General features: G+C 44.8%; 2 protein-coding genes across 2 annotated transcripts in view; one reads left to right on the forward strand and one right to left on the reverse strand.

Moving 5' to 3' along the window:
• Positions 1-1,732, forward strand: part of LOC150081094 (astacin-like metalloprotease toxin 5) — a 78,507-nt gene extending 76,775 nt beyond the window's left edge. Inside the window, exons 4-6 of the mRNA XM_090380916.1 lie at positions 588-702; positions 1,232-1,410; positions 1,503-1,732. Of these exons, the coding sequence (XP_090237042.1) occupies positions 588-702; positions 1,232-1,410; positions 1,503-1,732 (524 nt within the window). The remainder of the gene's footprint in view (positions 1-587; positions 703-1,231; positions 1,411-1,502) is intronic.
• A 150-nt stretch (positions 1,733-1,882) lies between these two features.
• Positions 1,883-24,870, reverse strand: part of LOC150081095 (uncharacterized) — a 188,662-nt gene continuing 165,674 nt past the window's right edge. Inside the window, exon 3 of the mRNA XM_090380917.1 lies at positions 1,883-1,906. Coding sequence (XP_090237043.1) covers positions 1,883-1,906 — 24 coding nt within the window. The remainder of the gene's footprint in view (positions 1,907-24,870) is intronic.

A 24,870-nucleotide genomic window follows, 5' to 3' on the forward strand; every position in this document is an offset into this window, starting at 1 on the left:
GATTGTGGGGACACTCGAGGAGAATGTGTTTCACTGTAAGTAGGGCGGGACAATGACGACAGTGAGAGGTTTATCAACCGCCAACAAGTGGAGGTGGGTGAGATGGGAATGCCCAATGCGTGTCCTTGCAAGGACAACCTCTTCTCGTCTGTTTAATCGTGAACTAGATTTCCAGTGTTGTGGCTTTTTCTTAATTTGGAAAAGGTTATTATGGGTTTGTTGCTGCCATACTGATGCCCATCGGTCAATACATAACTGTTTTATGATGAATTTCCAGTCCGTATAAAGAATCGAGGCAAGTGAAGACACAGGGTTGACTGGATTTTTTGCTGCTTGATCTGCTTTCTCATTTCCCTGGATTCCAGCATGCCCAGGAATCCAGTAGAAGCCACTGAAGTGTCCATCAACCTTTACATACACATTACATATATAAACCTATATTCAGGGAGAAGCTAATTAACGCTCATCACACAACATTCTATCATTCGTCATCATACAACTCCACATTATATTACATGGGATTAAACGGATTAACATAGTTCATTTAAAAAAAAATCTCATCTGTTTTTTTTTTTTTCTTTCTCTAGAACACATGATCAATCGTATTGAAGAGGCATTCAAAGAATTCCACTCTAAGACATGCGTCACATTCCACCCAAGGACTCGCGAACAGAACTATTTGAAGATAATACCAGACAAAAAGTAAGTTAAATTTTAATGAGAAGGTTTATTATTTGTCATTAATAATAGTAACTAATAGTGGTATTTATTTAAAACTCATCAATATGAGGGACTGTCTCTCCGGAAATCTTGGTTCGTAACTCACCATTCAAACCGATTTATAAATCAGAATGTATATTCATAATAATGCAGTTTTATTTTTATTCTCATTGTAGAACACTTAAAAAGTGGCAAACAGAGATGTCCAGAATAATTGACGAATTCACTATTACTTAAAGCGCAACAAAAATAAAGACTTATCTCTGTTCAATCCAGGGATCAGTTTTTATGGATAAAGACGTTTTCATTTTTATTTTCTCGAATTCTAATGGAGATGCGATTCCTTCTACATTATGGACCATTCAAAGGGGAGAGTAGTTAGCTATTATTAAGAAATAGTCACCTCTTCTCTGCGCTTTCTTTTTTAAGGAGTAGTTATATGAATGCTTATAGAATTACTGTAGAATTCCCTGTTCTTTTTCATTGTAAAATGAAATTTGTACTTTTTTAGCTACTTTTCGTCACATGTTGGCATGGTTGGTGGCGCTCAACCGCTCACTGTACAAGAGGACAATGACAATATTGGTCTCATACTCCACCAGCTAGGACATGCCATCGGTTTCCTCCATGAGCATAACCGTCCGGATCGTGACTTCTATTTGTTCATCAACTTCAATTGGATCGAGATAGGTAATTTGATTTTTACACAATTTCAATGTATATATCATGGTGGCATTAAATATTAGATTTCTTTACTTACACAATTTCTTTACTAATTGCAGGCATGGGTCGCAATTTCCGTAAAATGGAGGAATCCCAAAATTGGGTTCTTGAAGTTTTCGACCACAATTCGATTATGTTGTTCGGAGACAGAGCCTACTCCTTTAATGGGCAGTACCCATCCATGAGTGCTAAAAAAGGAGTGCGTCTACCTGCTGTCTCGGAGAAAACTGGTCTAACCGAGAAAGATGTAAATAGGATTCGAAAATTGTACAGGTGTGATTTAAAATGACCCGCAACTCACTCGATTTCCGACTGATTTGGGAATCATAAATTCAATAAAGTAAATTAGTTGAAATGTTTGAACCTTTTATTTCATACAGTCCTTTCAACCATAATAACAATAACTGATCACTATTACTCAGCATGTTTCAATTAAAATTTAAGAAGATTGAGATTTTGGTAACTTTTAAATACATTATATTTAAAAGTTACCAAAAACATTATATGTATCAACAAAATTTGTCAAAAGAAGTTAGTTAGTTAGTTAGTTGAGTTTTATTGGCGCATCAGCAACTTAGGCTATAATGCGCCAAAACTTTGTCAGCAAAATTAGTAAAACATTCAGTGACCTAATGAATTAGGTCACGAAGTCAGAGTATAAAAACAATTATAAACTGTAAAAGACAAATATCTGTAAACGAGTAACAATAGTAAACCTTAGAATAATAAGATTTTTTTTTTTTTTTTAAATACGAGTAAAAAGGTTTACTGTTTTTAGGAAACTAAAAATAGCAGACACATGGTCATTGTCGGATAAAATCTGACTGAGTGTATACGGCTCAGTCAGATGGTTAAAAGCGGTATAACGAGCATTTCTAAAATTGGTACAGTCACATAAAATATGTTTGATGGATAAAATGGTGTCGCACTGCTCGCACATAGGAGGGTCATCAGCCCTCAGCAAAAAGGCGTGTGTTAGATGACAGTGTCCTATGCGGAGCCGAGCAAGAACAACTTCCTCTTTGCGATCCCTGCGTAAGCTGGACCGCCAAGGATGGATCATAGGCTTAATTCGACATAGTTTGTTTGTAGTAATCAGTCGATGCCACGAATCTTGCCACTGAGATTGTAGGTTACTACGGATCACTTGCCTGTAGTCTGTATAGGGGACTAACAGGTCAAGATTATCCGTCAGGGCTGCCGATTTGGCTGCAGTGTCAGCCAAATCATTTCCTCTAATCCCGATGTGACTGGGAATCCAGCAGAATCGGATATCGAATCCACTTACAAAGAGGCTGTATATTATCTGCTGGATTCGGGACAGGGTTGGATGATTAGTGTGTGACATCGCTGATAAAGCCTGTAGTGCACTCATTGAGTCGGCATATATAATACTCCGTTGGTAACGGTGTTTTCTTATGTGATCTAGAGCTAACTCTATGGCATGCAGCTCTGCAGTGTAAATGCTGCAGTCAAGGGGTATCTGCTCTGATACGGTATTATTTGGAAAGACAGCAGCAGATCCCACATACGATTCTGACTTCGAGCCGTCTGTGTAAACTGGCAAGAAGTCAGAATGTTCTGCACGGTGTTGTGAATAGAGCTGAAGGTAGACAGAGGCTGGAGTATTAGACTTCGTCGCAAGTTTGAGCGAGAAGTCACATGCTGGTGTTTGTGCATGCCAGGGTGGAAGGGGCTCCTTTGGCGATCGAGCGACCTTGTCTACCGAGATGTTAAGCTCATTGAGTAGCTCTTGAACACGAATGCCGAATGGGCGATTGGTGGTCCGCCGTGTGTTATAAAGATTTTCCCATCGTGGCTCGAAAACGGATGTCCACGTGGGATGGTCCGGCAGGGACTTCAGCTTGAAGGCATATTGTAGAGACAACTGCATTCGTCGAAGCGACAACGATGGTTCATTTGCTTCGACATACAGACTTTGGACAGGTGATGTTCGGAATGCACCAGTAGCGATTCGAATGGCTTGGTGATGGATGGGGTCAAGCCAACGAACGGCGCTATTTCTGGCAGATGCATACACCTGAGACCCATAATCTAATTTTGAGCGTACAAGTGCACGGTACAGACGTAGTAGAGTGCATCGGTCTGCACCCCAAGAGGTAGAAGAGAGAGAGCGGAGGATGTTAAGCCCTCTCGTACACTTCGTACGTAGCTGACGAATGTGTTGAACAAATGTCAACTTTTTGTCAAAAATGAGTCCCAGGAATTTTGCCTCTGATACGACTGGGATGGTGCTTTGTCCAAGTCGTAATTCAGGCTCAGGGTGGAGGTTACGTTTGCGACAAAAATGGACGCAAACGGTCTTCTCCGGTGAGAACCTGAAACCACTGGCCGTGGCCCAGATGTTAACACGGTCAATAGCTTGTTGCAGTTGTCTCTCAATAACCCTCATATTGCATGATTGAGAGAATATGCTGAAGTCATCGATATAGAGTGCACTGTTTACGGTTGGAGGAAGTTGTTCTGAAATAGAATTTATTTTAATGGCAAAAAGCGTAACACTTAAGACAGATCCTTGTGGTACCCCCTCCTCTTGGCAAAAAGGCCGCGAAAGGGAGGATCCTACACGAACTTGGAAATAACGGCAGGATAAAAAATTTTTAATAAAAATGGGAAGGTGGCCTCTCAGACCGAGATTGTATAGGTCTCTTAAAATACCAAATCTCCAAGTTGTGTCGTACGCTTTTTCCATGTCAAAGAACACCGACACCAAATGTTCTCTTTTTAGGAAAGCATCTCGGATAGATGTTTCCAGTCTAACTAAGTGGTCCAATGTGGACCTATTTCTTCGGAAGCCGCACTGAAAGCGGGAGAGAAGGTCATTCGACTCTAAATACCATAGGAGCCGAGCATTGACCATTCTCTCCAATATTTTGCACAGACAGCTGGTCAGAGCAATAGGACGATAGTTTTTTGGATATTTAGGATCCTTTCCTGGCTTAGCAAAAGCAAGAATAGTTGCCTTGCGCCAGGTTTCCGGAAAGTGCTCCTCGAGGAAGATTCTGTTGTACAGGAGGAGCAGACGGTCCATGGATTCTGGTGAAAGATGTTTGATCATTTCATAATGGATGTTATCTGGTCCAACAGCGGTAGCCTTTGTACGGGCGAGTGCTGTTTTCAGCTCATGGATATTAAATGGCCCATTGTATGGGTGGGATCCCTTCGATGTGAATTTAAGGGCCTGCTGTTCAGCGTTGCGCTTTAGGACCAGAAACTCTGGGGAGTAAGATGATGTTGCGGAGATTTTAGAAAAAGTTTCCCCAAGAGCATTCGCTATTGCAGTAAAGTCTGCAATAGTACATCCATTATATTCAAGGACCGATGAGGGGTGCGCTGTGTATTTTCCCTTCATTTTCCGGATTTTATCCCAGACTACCTTAGAGTTGGTAGACTGGTTAATAGATGATGTAAAACGGATCCACGATTCCTTTTGACTCTGACGACGGATGTAGCGTGCTTTGGATCGTGCACGTTTAAAGGCTATAAGGTTGGTCGTGGTAGGATATCGGCGGAATATCCCCCACGCTTTGTTTTGAGCCTTTTTTGCTGCTGTGCATTGTGAATTCCACCAGGGTTTGGGAAATGGTGGAAACCGGGCAGATGTTTTTGGAACAGTATTCGCAGCTGCTTGGACAATATTTTCTGTGATGTACTTAACTGCATCATTGATAGGCTCTTGACTGACTGTACTAAGATCACAATTTGCCTGATGTTGGAAGGCAGTCCAGTCAGCCTGATCAAACTTCCACCGTGGTAACCTGAAGGGAAGACATGGTCTCCCACTGTGTAACAAGGTTATCACAGGGAAGTGATCACTTCCGTATGGGTTCTCCTCCACTTCCCAAGTGAGTGAAGGGAGCAGAGAAGGGGAGCAGATAGAGAGATCAATGGCAGAAAAGGTACGGGTAGGCATGTGGAAAAAGGTGTTTGTTCCAGTATTTAGAAGGGAAAGGTCATTGTCATTGAGCATGCGCTCTATGACTCGTCCCCTTCCGTTGATGTTAGCACTACCCCACAGGGTGTTATGTCCATTCATATCCCCGAGAAGTAAGAAAGGGGGAGGCAACTGCGTTAGAAGATCATCAAGGTCTGCCTGGGAGATGTCAGTCCCAGGTGGCAAATAAATAGAGCATACAGTTAATAAGAATCCCACTGAAAGGCGAATTGCAACAGCCTCTATGCTGGTTGTAATTAGCAAGGGCTGCACTGGGGTATGGTTACCCACAAGGATAGCCACTCCCCCATGTACAGAGCCGTCCGCAATTCTATCCTTCCGAAAAACTGTGATGTTGCGCATGGTGGGATCATCATTTGCCTTTAGGTATGTCTCCTGCAAGCAGAAGCAAACTGGCTCGTGCTTTTGCAGGAGGGCCTTGATGTCATTTATATTTCGCCGGAATCCACGACAATTCCATTGTAGGAATTTAGCCATTATTTTGGCTTGGTGAGTCCATCAGGCGGCTTCCGAGGTGCTGAGGGCTTACTTTTATCAGTCTTGGATTTATCCTTTTTGGGGAAGAATGGACGCTGTCCCGTGTCCATTTCCTCCTCCGCAAAGAGTTCCAAGACTGACTCTTCGGGTACCTCCTTCTGCTCGACATCCATCTTTTCTTGGGTACTAGGTGGGACGTCCCCTTTCTTATTCTTTTCTTTCATAACTACTTTTGTAATTTGTGGAGCATTAGGAGGTACCGATATAGGAGTGGCAGCTGATTGGTCCTTTTGTGCAGGTTTTTGAGAACTTAATAGATACCGCGCGATGGGAGTGAAAGACTTCTTGGGAGGAATGGTCATGTCCGTCTGAGTTCCGACGGAACATCTCCCTGCTACCTTCTGGGCGTAGGTAGGTTTGTTGATATTCAGGGGTTTGACCGATTTCCTTGCCTCCTGGTATGATATGTTAAGCTCTGCCTTCAGCCGTTGAATCTCTTTTTCTTCCTTCCACCTCTGGCATGCTCGTGAGATTTGATTTGATTTGATTTGGTTTTTTATGGCGCATTGGCAGCTAAGGCCATAATGCGCCAAGTCAAATTTTAAAATGCTATTAAATATTTTGGTAGCCAAGGCTACCACGTCAAATATTTGTGTTAAAAAGGTATAATAGTAAAAGCATAAAACTTAGAGCTTTGTATAAAAATTAACCAATTGTAAAAAATTAAAGACTTCAGACGTATTGTGTCTGTCACCTATAATCTGACTGAGTGTAAATGGCTCAGTCAGATTATTAAAAGCGGTAAAATACAAGCGTCGGGCTTCTATAAAAACAGGACATTCTATTAAAATATAACGAACGGTTAAAATAACATTACACATCTCGCACATAGGTGGGTCATCCGCCCTCAGCAAGTAGGAATGAGTTAGATGACTATGACCTATGCGGAGCCGAGCAAGAACAACTTCCTCTCTTCGGACCCTGCGTAGACTGGACTGCCATTGCGAAATTACAGGCTTGATTTGATGTAATTTATTTGTGGTCTGTCCGTGCCAAGAATCTTGCCATTGGGAAAGCAGTTTAGAACGTATTATTTGCCTGCAGTCTGTATAGGGGACTGACAGGTAATGATTATCCAGGGAAATGGCTGATTTGGCAGCAGCATCAGCCGATTCATTTCCCCGGATCCCAATGTGGCTTGGGATCCAGCAAAAGCGAATATCGAATTCTAATGTCTTGAGAGAAAAAAGAATCTGCTGGATCCTGGACAGGATCGGATGAGGGTTAAAACCCACCGATACCAGAGCCTGTAACACGCTCGATGAATCGCAGTAAATGATATACCTCTGGTAGTCGCAATTTTTAATGTGATCTAGGGCTGTTTGTATGGCATGCAACTCTGCAGTATAAATGCTAGTTTCTTGTGGGATCTTATAGGATATTGTTTTGTGAGGGAACACAACAGCAGATCCCACATGACATTCTAACTTTGAGCCATCTGTATAGATTGGCAGAAAGTCAGAATACTGCTGTCGATGTACTGCAAAGAGTTGCTGGTAGACAGATGGCGGTGTAGTAGCCTTCTCCCAGATCTTAAGGGAGAAGTCGCAAGTTGGAAAATGAGCATGCCAGGGTGGAAAGAATTGCCTTGGTGACTGGGCAATATTGTCTACCGTCACGTTCAGCTCATTCAGCAGCCCTTGAATGCGAATACCAAATGGTTTGTTGGCAGTCCGACGGGTGTTGTAGAGATTTTCCCAACGCGGCTGAAAAACGGATGGCCACGTGGGATGATCGGGCAGGGATTTTAATTTGAATGCATACTGTAAGGACAACTGCTTACGTCGAAGAGACAGAGATGGTTCATTTGCTTCGACGTAAAGGCTTTGGACAGGAGATGTGCGAAATGCTCCAGTGGCTGTCCGGATGGCTTGATGGTGGATTGGATCTAACCACCGAAGGGCACTATCTCTAGCAGAACCATAGACCTGAGACCCATAGTCGAGTTTGGGACTGATTGATTGATTTTGTGTTTATTGGCGCAAAAACAGCTAAGGTTATACTGCGCCATGAAACGATTAAAATATCAATAAAGATAAATTCTGGTAACCTTTAAAAAGGTTACCTCGTCAAATTGTTATTTATAAATGTGGGTATATATTAGTAGCTTTTAAAAATTTAAAAACTGCCGACACGTGGTCGTTGTCTGATAAAATCTGACTGAGTGTATAAGGCTCAGTCGAATGAGTAAAAGCGGTAAAATATATATTGCGAACATGGGTAAAATGAACGCAATCTATTAAAATATGCTTTATAGTTAAAACGGTGTCGCAAGACTCGCACATAGGAGGGTCATCCGCCCTCAGCAGAAAAGAATGTGTCAAATGACTGTGTCCTATGCGGAGTCGGGCAAGAACAACTTCCTCGCTCCGATTCCTGCGCAGACTAGACTGCCATATTTCTATTACAGGCTTTATTTGGTATAATTTATTTGTTCTCTGTCTGTGCCACAGTTCTTGCCAATGGGAATATATCTTGTTACGTATTATTTGCCTGTAGTCTGTATAGGGGACTGACAGGCAACAATTATGAGTGGGTGTTGCTGATTTGGCTGCAGCGTCAGCCAAATCATTTCCTTTTATCCCAATGTGGCTAGGAATCCAGCAGAAGCGGATATCAAACTTGTATTCATGAAGAGAATGTATCTTCTGCTGAACCCGACAAAGAACTGGATGAGAATTGTGTCTCAGAGATAATAAAGCCTGTAGTACACTGGAAGAGTCAGAATATATTATTGACCTTTGGAATTGACAAGTTCGAATGTGATCCAAGGCTAGCTCTATAGCATACAGCTCTGCAGTGTATATGCTGGATTCAGGAGGAATCTGCTGAGATATTATAGTGTCTGGAAAGACAGCAGCAGATCCTACGCACGATTCAGACTTCGAGCCGTCTGTGTAAACGGACAGGAAGTCTGAGTGCTCAGCTTGGTGTGCAGAGTAGAGCTTCTGGTAGAGAGATGACGAGGTTTCAGACTTTACCCATTTCTTAAGGGAAAAGTCGCATGGTGGGGGATGAGCATGCCAGGGTGGAAGAGTTTCTTTTGGTGTTTCTGCCACCTTGTCTACCATGATGTTAAACTCTCTGATTAGCTCTTGGACACGAATACCAAAAGGTCGGTTGGCAGTCTGACGGGTATTATACAAGTTTTCCCAACGTGGCTCGAAAACGGATGCCCACGTAGGATGGTCTGGCAGGGATTTCAACTTTAAAGCATAGTTTAAAGACAACTGCTTACGTCGAAGGGATAACGATGGTTCGTTTGCTTCGACGTATAAGCTCTGGACAGGAGATGTTCGAAAAGCTCCAGTAGCGATACGGAGAGCCTGATGGTGGACAGGGTCCAGCCATCGGAGTTGATTGATTGAGTTTTTTTTTTTTGGCGCATCAGCAGCTATGGCTATAATGCGCCAAACCCTAGTTATAAAAAGTAAATGTCAGTGACCTAGTGAATTAGGTCACTACGTCACATTATAAAAACAAGTATAAACTGTAACAGTAGTAAATCTTAAAAAATAATAAGATTTTTTAAATATGAGTAAAAAGGTTAACTAATTTTAGAAAATTAAAAATAGCAGACACATGGTCATTGTCGGATAAAATCTGACTGAGTGTATATGGCTCAGTCAGATGGTTAAAAGCGGTACAACGGATATTGCTAAAATCTCGACATTCAATTAAAATATGATGAATAGATAAAATGGTGCCACAGTTCTCGCACATAGGACAGTCATCTGCCCTCAGCAGAAAAGAATGTGTAAGATGACTATGTCCTATTCGGAGGCGAGCTAGAACAACTTCCTCCTTACGATTCCTGCGCAGACTAGACTGCCACGGTTCAATTACAGGCTTTATACGATATAATTTATTCGCAGTCTGTCTATTCCACGAATCCTGCCATTGGGAATGTACCTTTTGATGAACTATTTGCCTGTAGTCTGTATAGGGGACTAACAGGCAGCGGTTATTATTGGGAATTGCTGATTTGGCTGCGGCGTCAGCCAAATCATTTCCCCTAATCCCAATGTGGCTGGGAATCCAGCAGAAGCGGATGTCATATTCACGTTCATGGAGAACGTGAATCTTCTGCTGAATGCTAGACAGAACTGGATGAGGATTATACCTGACAGATATTAAAGCCTGTAACATGCTAAGAGAGTCGGAGTATAAAATGAACCGTTGGTATTCGCATTTACTAATATGATCCAAGGCTAACTCTACAGCGTGCAGCTCTGCAGTAAATATGCTGCAATCAGATGGAATCTGCTCTGACATAGTGGTGTCTGTGAAGACAGCAGCAGATCCCACATATGATTCCGACTTCGAACCGTCTGTGTAGACTGGCGCGAATTCGGAATATTCAGTTCGGTGTGCTGAATGAAGCTGCAGGTAGACACATGATGGCGTGTCCAACTTTCCCCAGTTTCTAAGCGACAAGTCGCATGCCGGGACACGAGCATGCCAGGGTGGAAAGGGTTGCTTTGATGTTTGGGCAACCTTGTCTACCTTGATATTAAGTTCTTTGAGTAGCTCTTGGAAACGAATACCAAAAGGACGATTGGCAGTCTTTCGAGTATTGTATAAATTTTCCCATCGTGGCTCAAAAACGAATGGCCACGTAGGATGGTCTGGCAGGGATTTTAGTTTTAAGGCGTACTTTAGAGACAACTGCTTACGACGAAGCGATAACGGTGGTTCGTTTGCTTCGACGTATAAGCTCTGGACAGGAGATGTTCGAAATGCTCCAGTAGCGATACGTAGAGCCTGATGATGGACAGGGTCCAGCCATCGGAGGGCACTGTCTCTGGCTGAACTATATACTTGGGACCCATAATCTAATTTGGATCGCACAAGTGCACGGTAAAGCCGTAGCAGGGTGCAACGGTCTGCACCCCAAGATAAAGAAGAGAGCGAGCGGAGCATATTAAGGCCTCTTGTGCACCTTGTGCGGAGTTGACGAATATGATCCAAAAATGTTAATTTTTTATCGAAGATGAGTCCCAAGAATTTTGTGTTCGCTACTACTGGAATAGCATTTTGTCCGAGCCTTAATTCAGGTTCAGGATGAAGATTACGCTTGCGACAAAAGTGTACGCAAACGGTCTTCTCCGGCGAGAACCTGAAGCCATTAGCAAGTGCCCAGGAATTCAGACTATCAATGGCTTTCTGCAGTTGTCTTTCAATAACCCTCATGTTGCACGACTGGCAAAAAATGCTAAAGTCATCAACATAGAGGGCACTGTTTACAGTTGGAGGAAGTTGTTCTGTGATGGAATTAATTTTGATGGCAAAAAGCGTGACACTTAATACTGATCCTTGTGGTACTCCCTCCTCTTGTCTAAAGGAGCGAGAGAGTGAGGATCCCACACGAACTTGGAACGATCGATTGGCTAAAAAGTTTTGAATAAAAAAGGGCAGATGCCCTCTTAGGCCTAGGCTATGTAAATCTTTTAAAATGCCAAATCTCCAAGTTGTGTCATACGCTTTCTCCATGTCAAAGAACACCGACACCAAGTGTTCGCGTTTTAGGAAAGCATCCCGGACGGATGCTTCCAATCTGATGAGATGGTCCAAAGTGGACCGATTCTTTCGGAAGCCGCATTGGATGCTGGAGAGAAGGTCATTTGTTTCTAAATACCATATTAAACGAGAATTGACCATTCTCTCCAGGATTTTGCACAGACAGCTAGTCAGAGCAATAGGACGATAACTGGTGGTAATTTTCGGATCCTTTCCTGGCTTAGGAAAGGCAAGAACGATTGCCTTTCGCCAGGAATCCGGAAACTGCCCCTCAGTAAAGATTCTGTTATACAGAAGGAGCAGACAATCCATAGATTTTGGTGAAAGATGTTTAATCATTTCATAGTGGATGCCATCTGGTCCAACAGCACTGGCTTTGGAAAGAGTGAGGGCTCTTTTCAGTTCCTCTATAGTGAATGCCCCATTGTAGGGATAGAGGCCCTTGGTCTTAAAATTAAGTGCTTGTTTTTCCATTTTATTTTTCAGGACCAGGAACTCTGGGGAGTACGAGGATGTTGCGGAGATGTTAGAGAATGTTTCCCCAAGAGCATTGGCTATTGCAGTTGGATCTGCAATAGCGCATCCATTATAATCTAGGATTGAAGAAGGGTGGGATGTATATTTTCCCTTCATTTTCCGGATTTTATCCCAGACTACCTTAGAGTTGGTAGACTGGTTAATAGATGATGTAAAACGGATCCACGATTCCTTTTGACTCTGACGACGGATATATCGGGCTTTGGCTCGTGCACGTTTAAAGGTTATAAGGTTCGTTGTGGTGGGATAGCGGCGGAATATCCCCCACGCTTTGTTTTGAGCCTTTTTTGCCGCTGTGCATTGGGAATTCCACCAAGGTTTAGGAAATGGTGGAAACCGGGCAGATGTTTTTGGAACAGCATTCGCAGCTGCTTGGACAATATTTTCTGTGATGTACTTAACTGCAACATTGATAGACTCTTGACTGACTGTGCTAAGATCAAAATGTGCCTGATGTTGGAAGGTAATCCAGTCAGCCTGATCAATCTTCCACCGTGGCAACCTAAAAGGAAGACATGGTCTCCCACTGTGTAACAAGGTTATCACGGGGAAGTGATCGCTTCCGTACGGATTCTCCTCCACTTCCCAAGTGAGTGAAGGGAGTAGAGAAGGGGAGCAGATAGAGAGATCAATGGCAGAAAAAGTACGGGTAGGCATGTGGAAGAAGGTGTTTGTTCCAGTATTTAGAAGGGAAAGGTCATTGTCATTGAGCATATGCTCTATGACTCGTCCCCTTCCGTTGATGTTAGCACTACCCCACAGGGTGTTATGTCCGTTAAAATCCCCGAGAAGTAAGAAAGGGGGTGGCAGCTGCGTAAGGAGATCATCAAGGTCTGCCTGGGGGATGTCAGTCCCAGGTGGCAAATAAATGGAGCACACAGTTAATAGAAATCCCACTGAAAGGCGAATTGCAACAGCCTCTATGCTGGTTGTAATTAGCAAAGGCTGCACTGGGGTCTGGTTACCCACAAGGATAGCCACTCCCCCATGTACAGGGCCGTCCGCAATTCTATCCTTTCGAAAAAATGTGATGTTGTGCATGGTGGGATCATCATTTGCCTTTAGATATGTCTCCTGCAAGCAAAAGCAAACCGGCTCGTGCTTTTGCAGGAGGGCCTTGATGTCATCCATATTTTGCCGGAATCCACGACAATTCCATTGTAGGAATTTAGCCATTATTTTGGCTTGGTGGGTCCATCTGGCGGCTTCCGAGGTGCTGAGGGCTTACTTTTATCAGTCTTGGATTTATCTTTTTTGGGGAAGAATGGACGCTGTCCCGTGTCCATTTCTTCCTCCGCAAAGAGTTCCAAGACTGATTCTTCGGGTACCTCCTTTTGCTCGACATCCATTTTTTCTTGGGTAGTAGGGGGGACTTCCCCTTTCTTATTCTTTTCTTTCGTAATTACCTTTGTTAATTGTGGAGCATTAGGAGGTACCGATATAGGAGTGGCAGCTGATTGGTCCTTCTGTGTAGGTTTTTGCGAACTTAAGAGATACCGCGCGATGGGAGTGAAAGACTCCTTGGGAGGAATGGTCATGTCCGTCTGAGTTCCGACGGAACATCTCCCTGCTACCTTCTGGGCGTAGGTAGGTCTGTTGATATTCAGGGGTTTGACCGATTTCCTTGCCTCCTGGTATGATATATTTAGCTCTGCCTTCAGCCGTTGAATTTCTTTTTCTTCTTTCCACCTCTGGCATGCTCGTGAGTAGGCCGGATGTTCGCCCTCACAGTTAATACAGGTGGGTTTTGCGGCTGAACATGCTGTTGTTTCGTGGTCCTTTGCACCGCATCGTGCGCATGCAAGGACTCCACGGCAGGCCATTTGAGAGTGTCCATACTTCTGGCATTTAAAACACCGTAAAGGGTTCGGAACGTATGGACGCACTGAACAGTTGATATATCCAGCTTTGATCTCGTCAGGAGGTTTAGGAGAGTTAAAAGTCAGGATAACGCTCCTGGTTTTAACTATTTTTCCATCCCTTCGCGCAGTGATTCTCTTGACGGCAATGACTCCCTGTGGTTTTAATTCGGAGCAGATTTCCTCCTCGGTGACGTCGAGAAGGTCCCACTCCGAAATGACACCTCTCGATGAATTGAGTGTTCTGTGTGGTGTCACCGTTATAGGGATTCCTCCGATTGATGTTACTCGGAGTAGATGTTCGGATTGCCTGTCATTTTTAGTTTCGATTAAGAGGTCTCCAGAGCGGAGCCTCTTAACTGATTTGGGTGAACCTACTAACCCATCTAATCCTTTCTGTATAAAGAAAGGTGACATTTTTCCAATCGGTTTTTCATTGGTGGAGTGCATGATTAAAAACCGCGGGATAGGACCTGATGGTAATTCAGTTCGCTGCCTCTTATTAGCAATAATGCTATCTGATTCTCCGTCTAAATTTTCAGATAGGGACCGGGTTGGGGCCCCTGAAGAAGTAAGTTTCTCAGGATTCATAGAGTTTATTTTATTGTTCAGTGTCCGGGCTCCCCACCCACCACGGAGCCCAAAGGGACGCCCACTACCCGGCATGCAATAAATGCGCTCGGGAGTGGAACGCCAGGGCTACCCAGACACTATACCCGCACCGCCGCCAGCCTGAATCCTGTCCCTCGGACCATGAGGGTAGGGGCGTGGCATTGACACGGTTGACCCTCGCAGGCGAACCTACTAGCCGATTGATCCTAGCCGGGCCTTCCAGGACCACCCGTCTTGTCGAAGCAGGGGCCAAAGTGGTGTATTGAAGCTGGGCCCCTCAACCACCAGGATCCCCCTTTCCGAATTTCCACGGGTCGCAGCGCACGGCAAACACGCCGGATTCCATTGATGTAAGCCCGGAACCTAGGCTGTGGGCGTTGGATCCCAGTGATGCTAGTCTGGAAGTCCAGCAGCGTCACTGGGAGGTCCCCTCACCACGTACAGGTGCCCACGTCGAGGGGCCATCGGAGGACACTATCTCTAGCTGAGGAGTATACCTGGGACCCGTAGTCTAATTTGGGGCGTACAAGTGCACGGTAAAGCCGTAGTAGGGTGCATCGATCTGCTCCCCAACGCGTTGAGGAGAGAGAGCGGAGAATATTGAGACCCCTCGTGCATTTTGTACGAAGTTGACGAATATGTTCGAGAAAGGTCAACTTTTTATCAAACACAAGTCCCAAGAATTTTGTGTCTGACACTACTGGAATAACATTTTGCCCGAGCCTTAATTCAGGTTCAGGATGAAGACTACGCTTGCGACAAAAGTGTACGCAAACGGTCTTCTCCGGCGAGAACCTGAAGCCATTGGCAAGTGCCCAGACATTCAGATTATCAATGGCTTTCTGCAGTTGTCTTTCAATAACCCTCATGTTGCACGACTGACAAAAAATGCTAAAGTCATCAACAAAGAGGGCACTGTTTACAGTTGGAGGAAGTTGTTCTATGATGGAATTGACTTTGATGGCAAAAAGCGTGACACTTAAGACTGATCCTTGTGGTACTCCCTCCTCTTGGCGAAAGGAGCGAGAGAGTGAGGATCCCATACGAATTGGAAAGATCGATTGGCTAAAAAATTTTGAATAAAAAAGGGCAGATGCCCTCTTAGGCCTAGGCTATGTAAATCTTTTAAAATGCCAAATCTCCAAGTTGTGTCATACGCTTTCTCCATGTCAAAGAACACCGACACCAAGTGTTCGCGTTTTAGGGAAGCATCCCGGATGGATGCTTCCAATCTAATAAGATGGTCCAAAGTGGACCGGTTCCTTCGGAAGCCGCACTGGATTCTGGAGAGAAGGTCGTTTGATTCTAAGTACCATATTAAACGGGAATTAACCATTCTCTCCAGGATTTTGCACAGACAGCTAGTCAGAGCAATAGGACGATAATTGGTGGTGACCTTTGGATCCTTTCCTGGCTTAGGAAAGGCAAGAACGATTGCCTTTCGCCAGGAGTCCGGAAACTGCCCTTCAGTAAAGATTCTGTTATACAGAAGGAGCAGACAATCCATAGATTTTGGTGAAAGATGCTTAATCATTTCATAATGGATGCCATCTGGTCCAACGGCACTTGCTTTGGAAAGAGCGAGGGCTCTTTTCAATTCCAGAATAGTGAAATCCCCGTTGTAGGGATAAATGCCCTTAGTTTTAAAGTTAAGTGCCTGTTTTTCGATTTTATATTTCAGGACCAGGAACTCTGGGGAATACGAAGATGTTGCAGAGATGTTAGAGAATGTTTCCCCAAGAGCATTGGCTATTGCAGTTGGATCTGCAATAGCGCATCCATTATAATCTAGGATTGCAGAAGGTTGGGAGGTATATTTTCCCTTCATTTTCCGGATTTTATCCCAGACTACCTTAGAGTTGGTAGACTGGTTAACAGATGATGTAAAACGGATCCACGATTCCTTTTGACTCTGACGACGGATGTAGCGTGCTTTGGCTCGTGCACGTTTGAAGGCTATAAGGTTGTTCGTGGTAGGATATCGGCGAAATATCCCCCACGCTTTGTTTTGAGCCTTTTTTGCTGCTGTGCATTGTGAATTCCACCAAGGTTTAGGAAATGGTGGAAACCGGGCTGATGTTTTTGGGACAGCATTAGCAGCTGCTTGGACAACAGTTTCTGTGATCTACTTAACTGCATCATTGATAGGCTCTTGACTGACTGTACTAAGATCAAAATTTGCCTGATGTTGGAAGGCAGTCCAGTCAGCCTGATCAATCTTCCACCGCGGTAGCCTGAAGGGAAGACATGGTCTCCCACTGTGTAGCAAGGTTATCACGGGGAAGTGATCACTACCGTATGGATTCTCCTCCACTTCCCAGGTGAGTGAAGGGAGTAGAGAAGGGGAGCAGATAGAGAGATCAATGGCAGAAAAGGTACGGGTAGGCATGTGGAAAAAGGTGTTTGTTCCAGTATTTAGAAGGGAAAGGTCATTGTCATTGAGCATATGCTCTATGACTCGTCCCCTTCCATTGATGTTAGCACTACCCCACAGGGTGTTATGTCCATTAAAATCCCCAAGAAGTAAGAAAGGGGGAGGCAGCTGCGTTAGAAGATCATCAAGGTCTGCCTGGGAGATGTCAGTCCCAGGTGGCAAATAAATAGAGCATACAGTTAATAAGAATCCCACTGAAAGGCGAATTGCAACAGCCTCTATGCTGGTTGTAATTAGCAAGGGCTGCACTGGGGTCTGGTTACCCACCAGGATAGCCACTCCCCCATGTACAGAGCCATCAGCAATTCTATCCTTTCGAAAAACTGTGATGTTGTGCATGGTGGGATCATCATTTGCCTTTAGATATGTCTCCTGCAAGCAAAAGCAAACTGGCTCGTGCTTTTGCAGGAGGGCCTTGATGTCATCTATATTTCGCCGGAATCCACGACAATTCCATTGTAGGAATTTAGCCATTATTTTGGCTTGGTGGGTCCATCAGGCGGCTTCCGAGGTGCTGAGGGCTTACTTTTGTCAGTCTTGGATTTATCTTTTTTGGGGAAGAATGGACGCTGTCCCGTGTCCATTTCCTCCTCCGCAAAGAGTTCCAAGACTGACTCTTCGGGTACCTCCTTCTGTTCGACCTCCATGTTTTCTTGGGAAGTAGGAGGTACTTCACCTTTCTTATTTTTTTCTTTGGTGATTGCCTTTGTTACTTTAGGAGCATTAGGAGGTACCGATACAGGAGTGGCAGTTGATTGGTCCTTCTGTGCAGGTTTTTGCGGACTTAACAGATATCGCGCGATGGGAGTGAAAGACTCCTTTGGAGGGATGGACATGTCCGTCTGTGTTCCGATGGAACACCTCCCTGCTACCTTCTGGGCGTAGGTAGGCTTGTTGATGTTGAGCGGTTTCACCGCTTTCCTTGCCTCCTGGTACGAAATGTTTAGCTCTGCCTTCAGCCGTTGTATTTCTTTTTCTTCTTTCCACCTCTGGCATGCTCTTGAGTAGGCCGGGTGTTCTCCCTCACAGTTAATACAGGTGGGTTTTGGGGCTGAACATGCTGTTGTTTCATGGTCCTTTGCACCGCATCGAGCGCATGCAAGGACTCCACGGCAGGCCATTTGAGAATGTCCATACTTCTGGCATTTGAAACACCGTAAAGGGTTCGGAATGTATGGACGCACTGAACAGTTGATGTATCCAGCTTTAATCTCATCAGGAGGTTTAGGAGTGTTAAAAGTCAGGATAACGCTCCTGGTTTTAACAATTTTTCCATCCCTTCGCGCAGTGATTCTCTTGACGGCAATGACTCCCTGTGGTTTTAATTCGGAGCAGATTTCCTCCTCGTATACGTCGAGAAGGTCCCACTCCGAAATGACACCTCTCGATGAATTGAGTGTTCTGTGTGGTGTCACTGTTATAGGGATTCCTCCAATTGATGTTGTTCGGAGGAGATGTTCAGATTGCCTGTCATTTTTAGTTTCAATTAAAAGGTCTCCAGAACGGAGCCTCTTAACTGATTTGGGAGAACCTGCTAACCCATCTAACCCTTTCTGTATGAAGAAGGGTGACATTTTTCCAATCGGTTTTTCAGTGGTGGAATGCATGATTAGAAATCTTGGGACCGGCCCTGATGATGGTGTTTCAGTTCGCTGTCTCTTTGTTGCAATAGTATTATCTGCCTCTCCGTCTATGTTTTCAGATAGGGACCGGGTTGGGGCCCCTGAAGAAGTAAGTTTATCAGGATTCATGAGTTTTTTTAAGTGGTTCAGTGCCCGGGCTCCCCACCCACCACGGAGCCCAAAGGGACGCCCACTACCCGGCATGCAATAAATGCGCTCGGGAGTGGGACGCCAGGGCTACCCAGACACCATACCCGCACCGCCGCCAGCCTGAATCCTGTCCCTCGGACCATGAGGGTAGGGGCATGGCTTTGACACGGTTGACCCTCGCAGGCGAACCTACTAGCCGATTGATCCTAGCCGGGCCTTCCAGGACCACCCGTCTTGTCGAAGCAGGGGCCAAAGTGGTGTATTGAAGCTGGGCCCCTCAACCACCAGGATCCCCTTTTCCGAATTTCCACGGGTCGCAGCGCACGGCAAACACGCCGGATTCCATTGATGTAAGCCCGGAACCTAGGCTGCGAGTTTGGGACGGACAAGTGCCCGGTAGAGACGAAGAAGGGTAGCACGATCTGCGCCCCATGAGGTTGACGAAAGGGCACGAAGGATGTTAAGCCCTTTGACACATCTTGTCCTCAGCTGACGAATATGTTGTAAGAATGTCAGCTTTTTGTCGAAAATAAGTCCAAGGAATTTGAATTCTGCTACAACTGGGATGTTATTTTGCCCTAGCCTTAATTCTGGGTCAGGATGAAGATTACGTTTGCGACAAAAGTGTACGCAAACAGTCTTCTGTGATGAAAATCTGAACCCATTAGCCAAAGACCAAGCTGTAAGATGGTCAATGGTTTTCTGCAGTTGCCTTTCAATGACCCTCATATTGCATGAATGACAAAATATAGCAAAGTCATCAACATAGAGGGCATTGTTTACAGTGGGTGGAAGTTGTTCTGCTATAGAGTTTATTTTGATTGCGAAAAGTGTGACACTTAGAACGGATCCTTGTGGGACTCCCTCTTCCTGAGAGAAAACTCGAGAGAGGGTGGATCCTAAACGGATTTGAAACTGGCGATTCGAAAGAAAGTTTTTAATAAAAAGAGGAAGATTACCTCTAAGACCAAAGTTATAGAGGTCTTTTAAAATCCCAAATCGCCAGGCTGTGTCGTACGCTTTTTCAATATCAAAGAAAACTGCTACCAAATGCTCGGATTTAATAAAAGCATCACGAATGGACGTTTCCAATCGGATTAAATGATCCAGAGTGGATCTATTTCTTCGGAAGCCGCACTGTGTCCTGGAAAGCAGACCATTTGTTTCTAAATAACATACCAGGCGAGAATTTACCATTCTTTCCAGGATCTTGCACAAACAGCTTGTCAGAGCAATAGGACGGTAGTTACTTGGATTTCTAGGATCCTTTCCTGGTTTTGGGAAGGGAAGAACGATTGCCTTCCGCCAGGAATCCGGAAATTGTTTATTAAGAAAAATTCTGTTAAACAGAATTAACAGGTGATCCTTACATTGTGGTGTGAGGTGTTTTACCATTTCATAGTGGATGTCATCGGGCCCCACAGCACTTGCGTGCGTGAGAAAGAGTGCAGCATTTAATTCCTCCTGTGAAAAGGGCTTGTTATAAGATTCAAGCTCTTTTGAATAGAAGTTCAGGGGGTTTTTCTCATTTTTCTCTTTCAGGGCCAAAAACTCTGCGGGAAAAGATGTTATTGCAGATATTTTTGCAAATGTTTCCCCTAGAGTATTTGCTACTGCAGTTCGATCTGCAATTGGACATCCGTTATGCTCGAGGATCACAGAAGGGCATGGTGGATATTTTCCCTTCATTTTCCGGATCTTATCCCAGACTACTTTTGAGCTAGCAGCCTGAGTTATCGAAGAAGTAAAACGAATCCAAGATTTCCTTTGGCTCTGACGTCGTACATAACGTGCTTTTGCACGTGCACGTTTGAATGATATTAAATTTTCAGTGGTGGGATATCGGCGGAATATCCCCCACGCTTTGTTTTGTGCTTTTTTTGCTGCTGTGCATTCGGAATTCCACCAAGGTTTCGGAAATAGTGGGAACCGGCTAGATGATTTTGGGATTGCAATTGCAGCTGCTTGGACAATTGTTTCTGTGACGTACATGACTGCATCATTGATTGGCACCTGACTGACTGTAGCGATGTCAAGATTTGCCAGATGTTGAAAGGCATTCCAGTCAGCCTGATCAAGCTTCCACCGCGGTAAACTAAATGGAAGACACGGTCTACCGCTAGTTAATGTGATTATCACGGGGAAGTGATCGCTTCCATATGGGTTCTCCTCTACCTCCCAAGCAAGTGAAGGAAGGAGAGAAGGGGTGCAGATAGAAAGATCAATGGCAGAGAAAGTACGGGTAGGCATGTGGAAGAAGGTGTTTGTTCCCACATTTAGGAGGGAGAGATCATTGTCAGTAAGCATATGCTCTATGACTCGTCCCCTTCCATTGATGTCAGCACTACCCCACAGAGTGTTATGTCCATTGAAATCCCCAAGAATTAAACAAGGGGAAGGCAATTGCATGATAAGATCATCAAGGTCTTTCTGGGGGATATCAATCCCAGGTGGCAAATAAACAGAGCAGACAGTCAATAAGAACCCCACTGTAAGGCGAATTGCTACAGCTTCAATGTTAGTTGTAAGCTGCAAAGGCTGAAATGGGATCTGGTTGCCGACGAGGATTGCGACTCCTCCGTGGGCAGGACCATCCACAATTCTATCCTTACGAATGATGGTAATGTTATGCATGGTGGGGTCATCATCTGCCTTTAAATAAGTCTCCTGTATGCAAAAGCAAGCTGGTTTGTGCTTTTGCAGGAGTGCCTTGATGTCGTCAGTATTTTGCCGGAATCCACGACAATTCCACTGTAGGAATTTAGCCATTATTTGGACTTGGTGGGTCCATCAGGCGGCTTCCGAGGTGCTGAGGGCTTAATTTTGTCAGTCTTGGATTTATCTTTCCTGGGGAAGTATGGACGCTGTCCTGTGTCCATTTCTTCCTCCGCGAAGAGTTCCAAAACTGACTCATCATGTACCTCCTTCTGCTCGACATCCATGTTTTCCTGGGTACTAGGTGTTACTTCCCCTTTCTTATTCTTTTCTTTTGCTTTTGTTACTTGTGGAGCATTAGGAGGTACCGATATAGGAGTGGCAGCTGATTGGTCCTTCTGTGCAGGTTTTTGGGAGCTTAAAAGATAACGTGCAATGGGAGTAAATGATTCTTTTGGGGGGACGGACATGTCCGTCTGAGTCCCAATCGAACAGTTCCCTGCTACCTTCTGGGCGTAGGTAAGTTTTTTGATGTTAAGAGGTTTCACTGCTTTTCTTGCCTCCTGGTACGATATGTTGAGCTCTGCCTTCAGCCGTTGGATTTCTTTTTCTTCTTTCCACCTCTGGCATGCCCTTGAATAGGCCGGATGTTCTCCCTCACAGTTAATGCAGGTGGGTTTGGTGGCTGAACATGCTGTTGTTTCATGGTCCTTTGCTCCGCACCGGGCGCATGCAAGGACTCCACGGCAGGCCATTTGAGAATGTCCATACTTCTGACATTTAAAACACCGTAAAGGGTTCGGAATGTATGGACGTACTGGACAGTTGATGTATCCAGCTTTAATCTCATCAGGAGGTTTGGGAGAGTTAAAAATGAGGATAACACTCCTGGTTTTAACAATTTTCCCATCCCTTCGCGCAGTGATTCTCTTGACGGCAGTAACTCCCTGTGGTTTTAGTTCGGAGCAGATTTCCTCCTCGGTGACGTCGAGAAGGTCCCACTCCGAAATGACACCTCTCGATGAATTTAGTGTTCTGTGTGGTGTCACTGTTACGGGTATACCTCCGATTGATGTTACTCGGAGTAGATGTTCAGACTGCCCGTCATTTTTTGTTTCAATCAAGAGGTCCCCAGAACGGAGCCTCTTAACTGACTTGGGTGTACCTGCTAACCCATCCAACCCTTTTTGTATAAAAAAGGGCGACATTTTACCAATCGGTGTTTCATTGGTGGAATGCATTATTAAGAACCTTGGGACTGGCCCTGATGGTAGTTCGGTTCGCTGCCTCTTTGTAGCAATAATGCTATCTGCCTCTCCGTCGTTATTTTCAGATAGGGACCGGGTTGGGGCCCCTGAAGGAATACGTTTATCAGGATTCATGAAGTTATTTAAATTGTTCAGTGCCCGGGCTCCCCACCCACCACGGAGCCCAAAGGGACGCCCACTACCCGGCATGCAATAAATGCGCTCGGGAGTGGGACGCCAGGGCTACCCAGACACTATACCCGCACCGCCGCCAGCCTGAATCCTGTCCCTCGGACCATGAGGGTAGGGGCGTGGCATTGACACGGTTGATTGATTTTGATTTTTTGTGGCGCAAAAACAGCAGGGTTATAGTGCGCCAGGAAAAAGTTAAAATATAAAAAGGTAAGACTGGCAACTTGTAAAAAGCTACTTCGTCTTAAGGTGCATACAGTCATAAAATCAGTACAATGACAAAAGCAAATTGTTTATTTCATATGACTGTATACAAATTGATCGACTTTAAAAATTTAAAAACTGCTGACACATTGTCGTTGTCATTTAAAATCTGACTGAGTGTATACGGATCAGTCAGATGGGTAAAAGCAGTAAAACGAGCATTTATAAAACTAGAACAATCACATAAAATGTGTTCGACGGTTAAAACGGTGTCGCATTGCTCACACATAGGAGGGTCATCAGCCCTCAGCAAAAAGGAGTGTGTCAAATAACAGTGTCCTATGCGGAGCCGAGCAAGAACAACTTCCTCTTTGCGATCCCTGCGAAAGCTGGACCGCCAAGGATGGATCACAGGCTTATTTCGACATAGTTTGTTTGTAGTAATCAGTCGATGCCACGAATCTTGCCACTGAGATTGCAGGTTACTACGGATCACTTGCCTGTAGTCTGTATAGGGGACTAACAGGTCAAGATTATCCGTCAGGGCTGTCGATTTGGCTGCAGTGTCAGCCAAATCATTTCCTCTAATCCCGATGTGACTGGGGATCCAGCAGAAGCGGATATCGAATCCGCTTGCATCGAGGCTGTATATTATCTGCTGAATTCGGGACAGGGTTGGATGATTGGTGTGTGACATCGCTGATAAAGCCTGTAGTGCACTCATTGAATCGGCATATATAATACTCCGTTGGTAACGGTGTTTTCTTATGTGATCTAGAGCTAACTCTATGGCATGCAGCTCTGCAGTGTAAATGCTGCAGTTAACAGGTATCTGCTCTGATATGGTTTTATCTGGAAAAACAGCAGCAGATCCTACATATGATTCCGACTTCGAGCCGTCTGTGTAAACTGGCAAGAAGTCAGAATGTTCTGCACGGTGTTGTGAATAGAGCTGAAAGTAGACAGAGGGCGGAGTATTAGACTTCGTCGCAAGTTTGAGCGAGAAGTCACATGCTGGTGTTTGTGCATGCCAGGGTGGAAGGGGCTCCTGTGATGATCGAGCAACCTTGTCTACCGAGATGTTAAGCTCATTGAGTAGCTCTTGAACACGAATGCCGAATGGCCGATTGGCATTGCGTCGTGTGTTATAAAGATTTTCCCATCGTGGCTCGAAAACGGATGTCCACGTGGGGTGGTCCGGCAGGGACTTCAGCTTGAAGGCATATTGCAGAGACAACTGCATTCGCCGAAGCGACAAAGTTGGTTCATTTGCTTCGGCGTACAGACTTTGGACAGGCGAAGTTCTAAAAGCACCGGTAGCAATGCGGATGGCTTGATGATGGACGGGGTCAAGCCAACGAACAGCGCTATTTCTGGCAGATGCATATACCTGAGACCCATAGTCCAATTTTGAACATACAAGTGCACGGTACAGACGTAGAAGAGTGCATCGGTCTGCACCCCAAGAGGTAGAAGAGAGAGAGCGGAGGATGTTAAGCCCTCTCGTACACTTCGTACGTAGCTGACGAATGTGTTGAACAAATGTCAACTTTTTGTCAAAAATGAGTCCCAGGAATTTCGCCTCTGATACAACTGGAATGGTGCTTTGTCCAAGTCGTAATTCAGGCTCAGGGTGGAGGTTACGTTTGCGACAAAAATGGACGCAAACGGTCTTCTCCGGTGAGAACCTGAATCCATTGGCCGTGGCCCAGGTGTTAACGCGGTCAATAGCTTGTTGCAGTTGTCTCTCAATAACCCTCATATTGCATGATTGAGAGAATATGCTGAAGTCATCGACATAGAGTGCACTGTTTATAGTTGGAGGAAGTTGTTCAGAAATAGAATTTATTTTAATGGCAAAAAGCGTAACACTTAAGACAGA

The sequence above is a fragment of the Mastigoproctus giganteus genome, chromosome 9, assembly GCF_048544385.1.
Source record: "Mastigoproctus giganteus isolate SK-2022 chromosome 9, ASM4854438v1, whole genome shotgun sequence".
In the NCBI taxonomy this organism is placed as follows: domain Eukaryota; kingdom Metazoa; phylum Arthropoda; class Arachnida; order Uropygi; family Thelyphonidae; genus Mastigoproctus; species Mastigoproctus giganteus.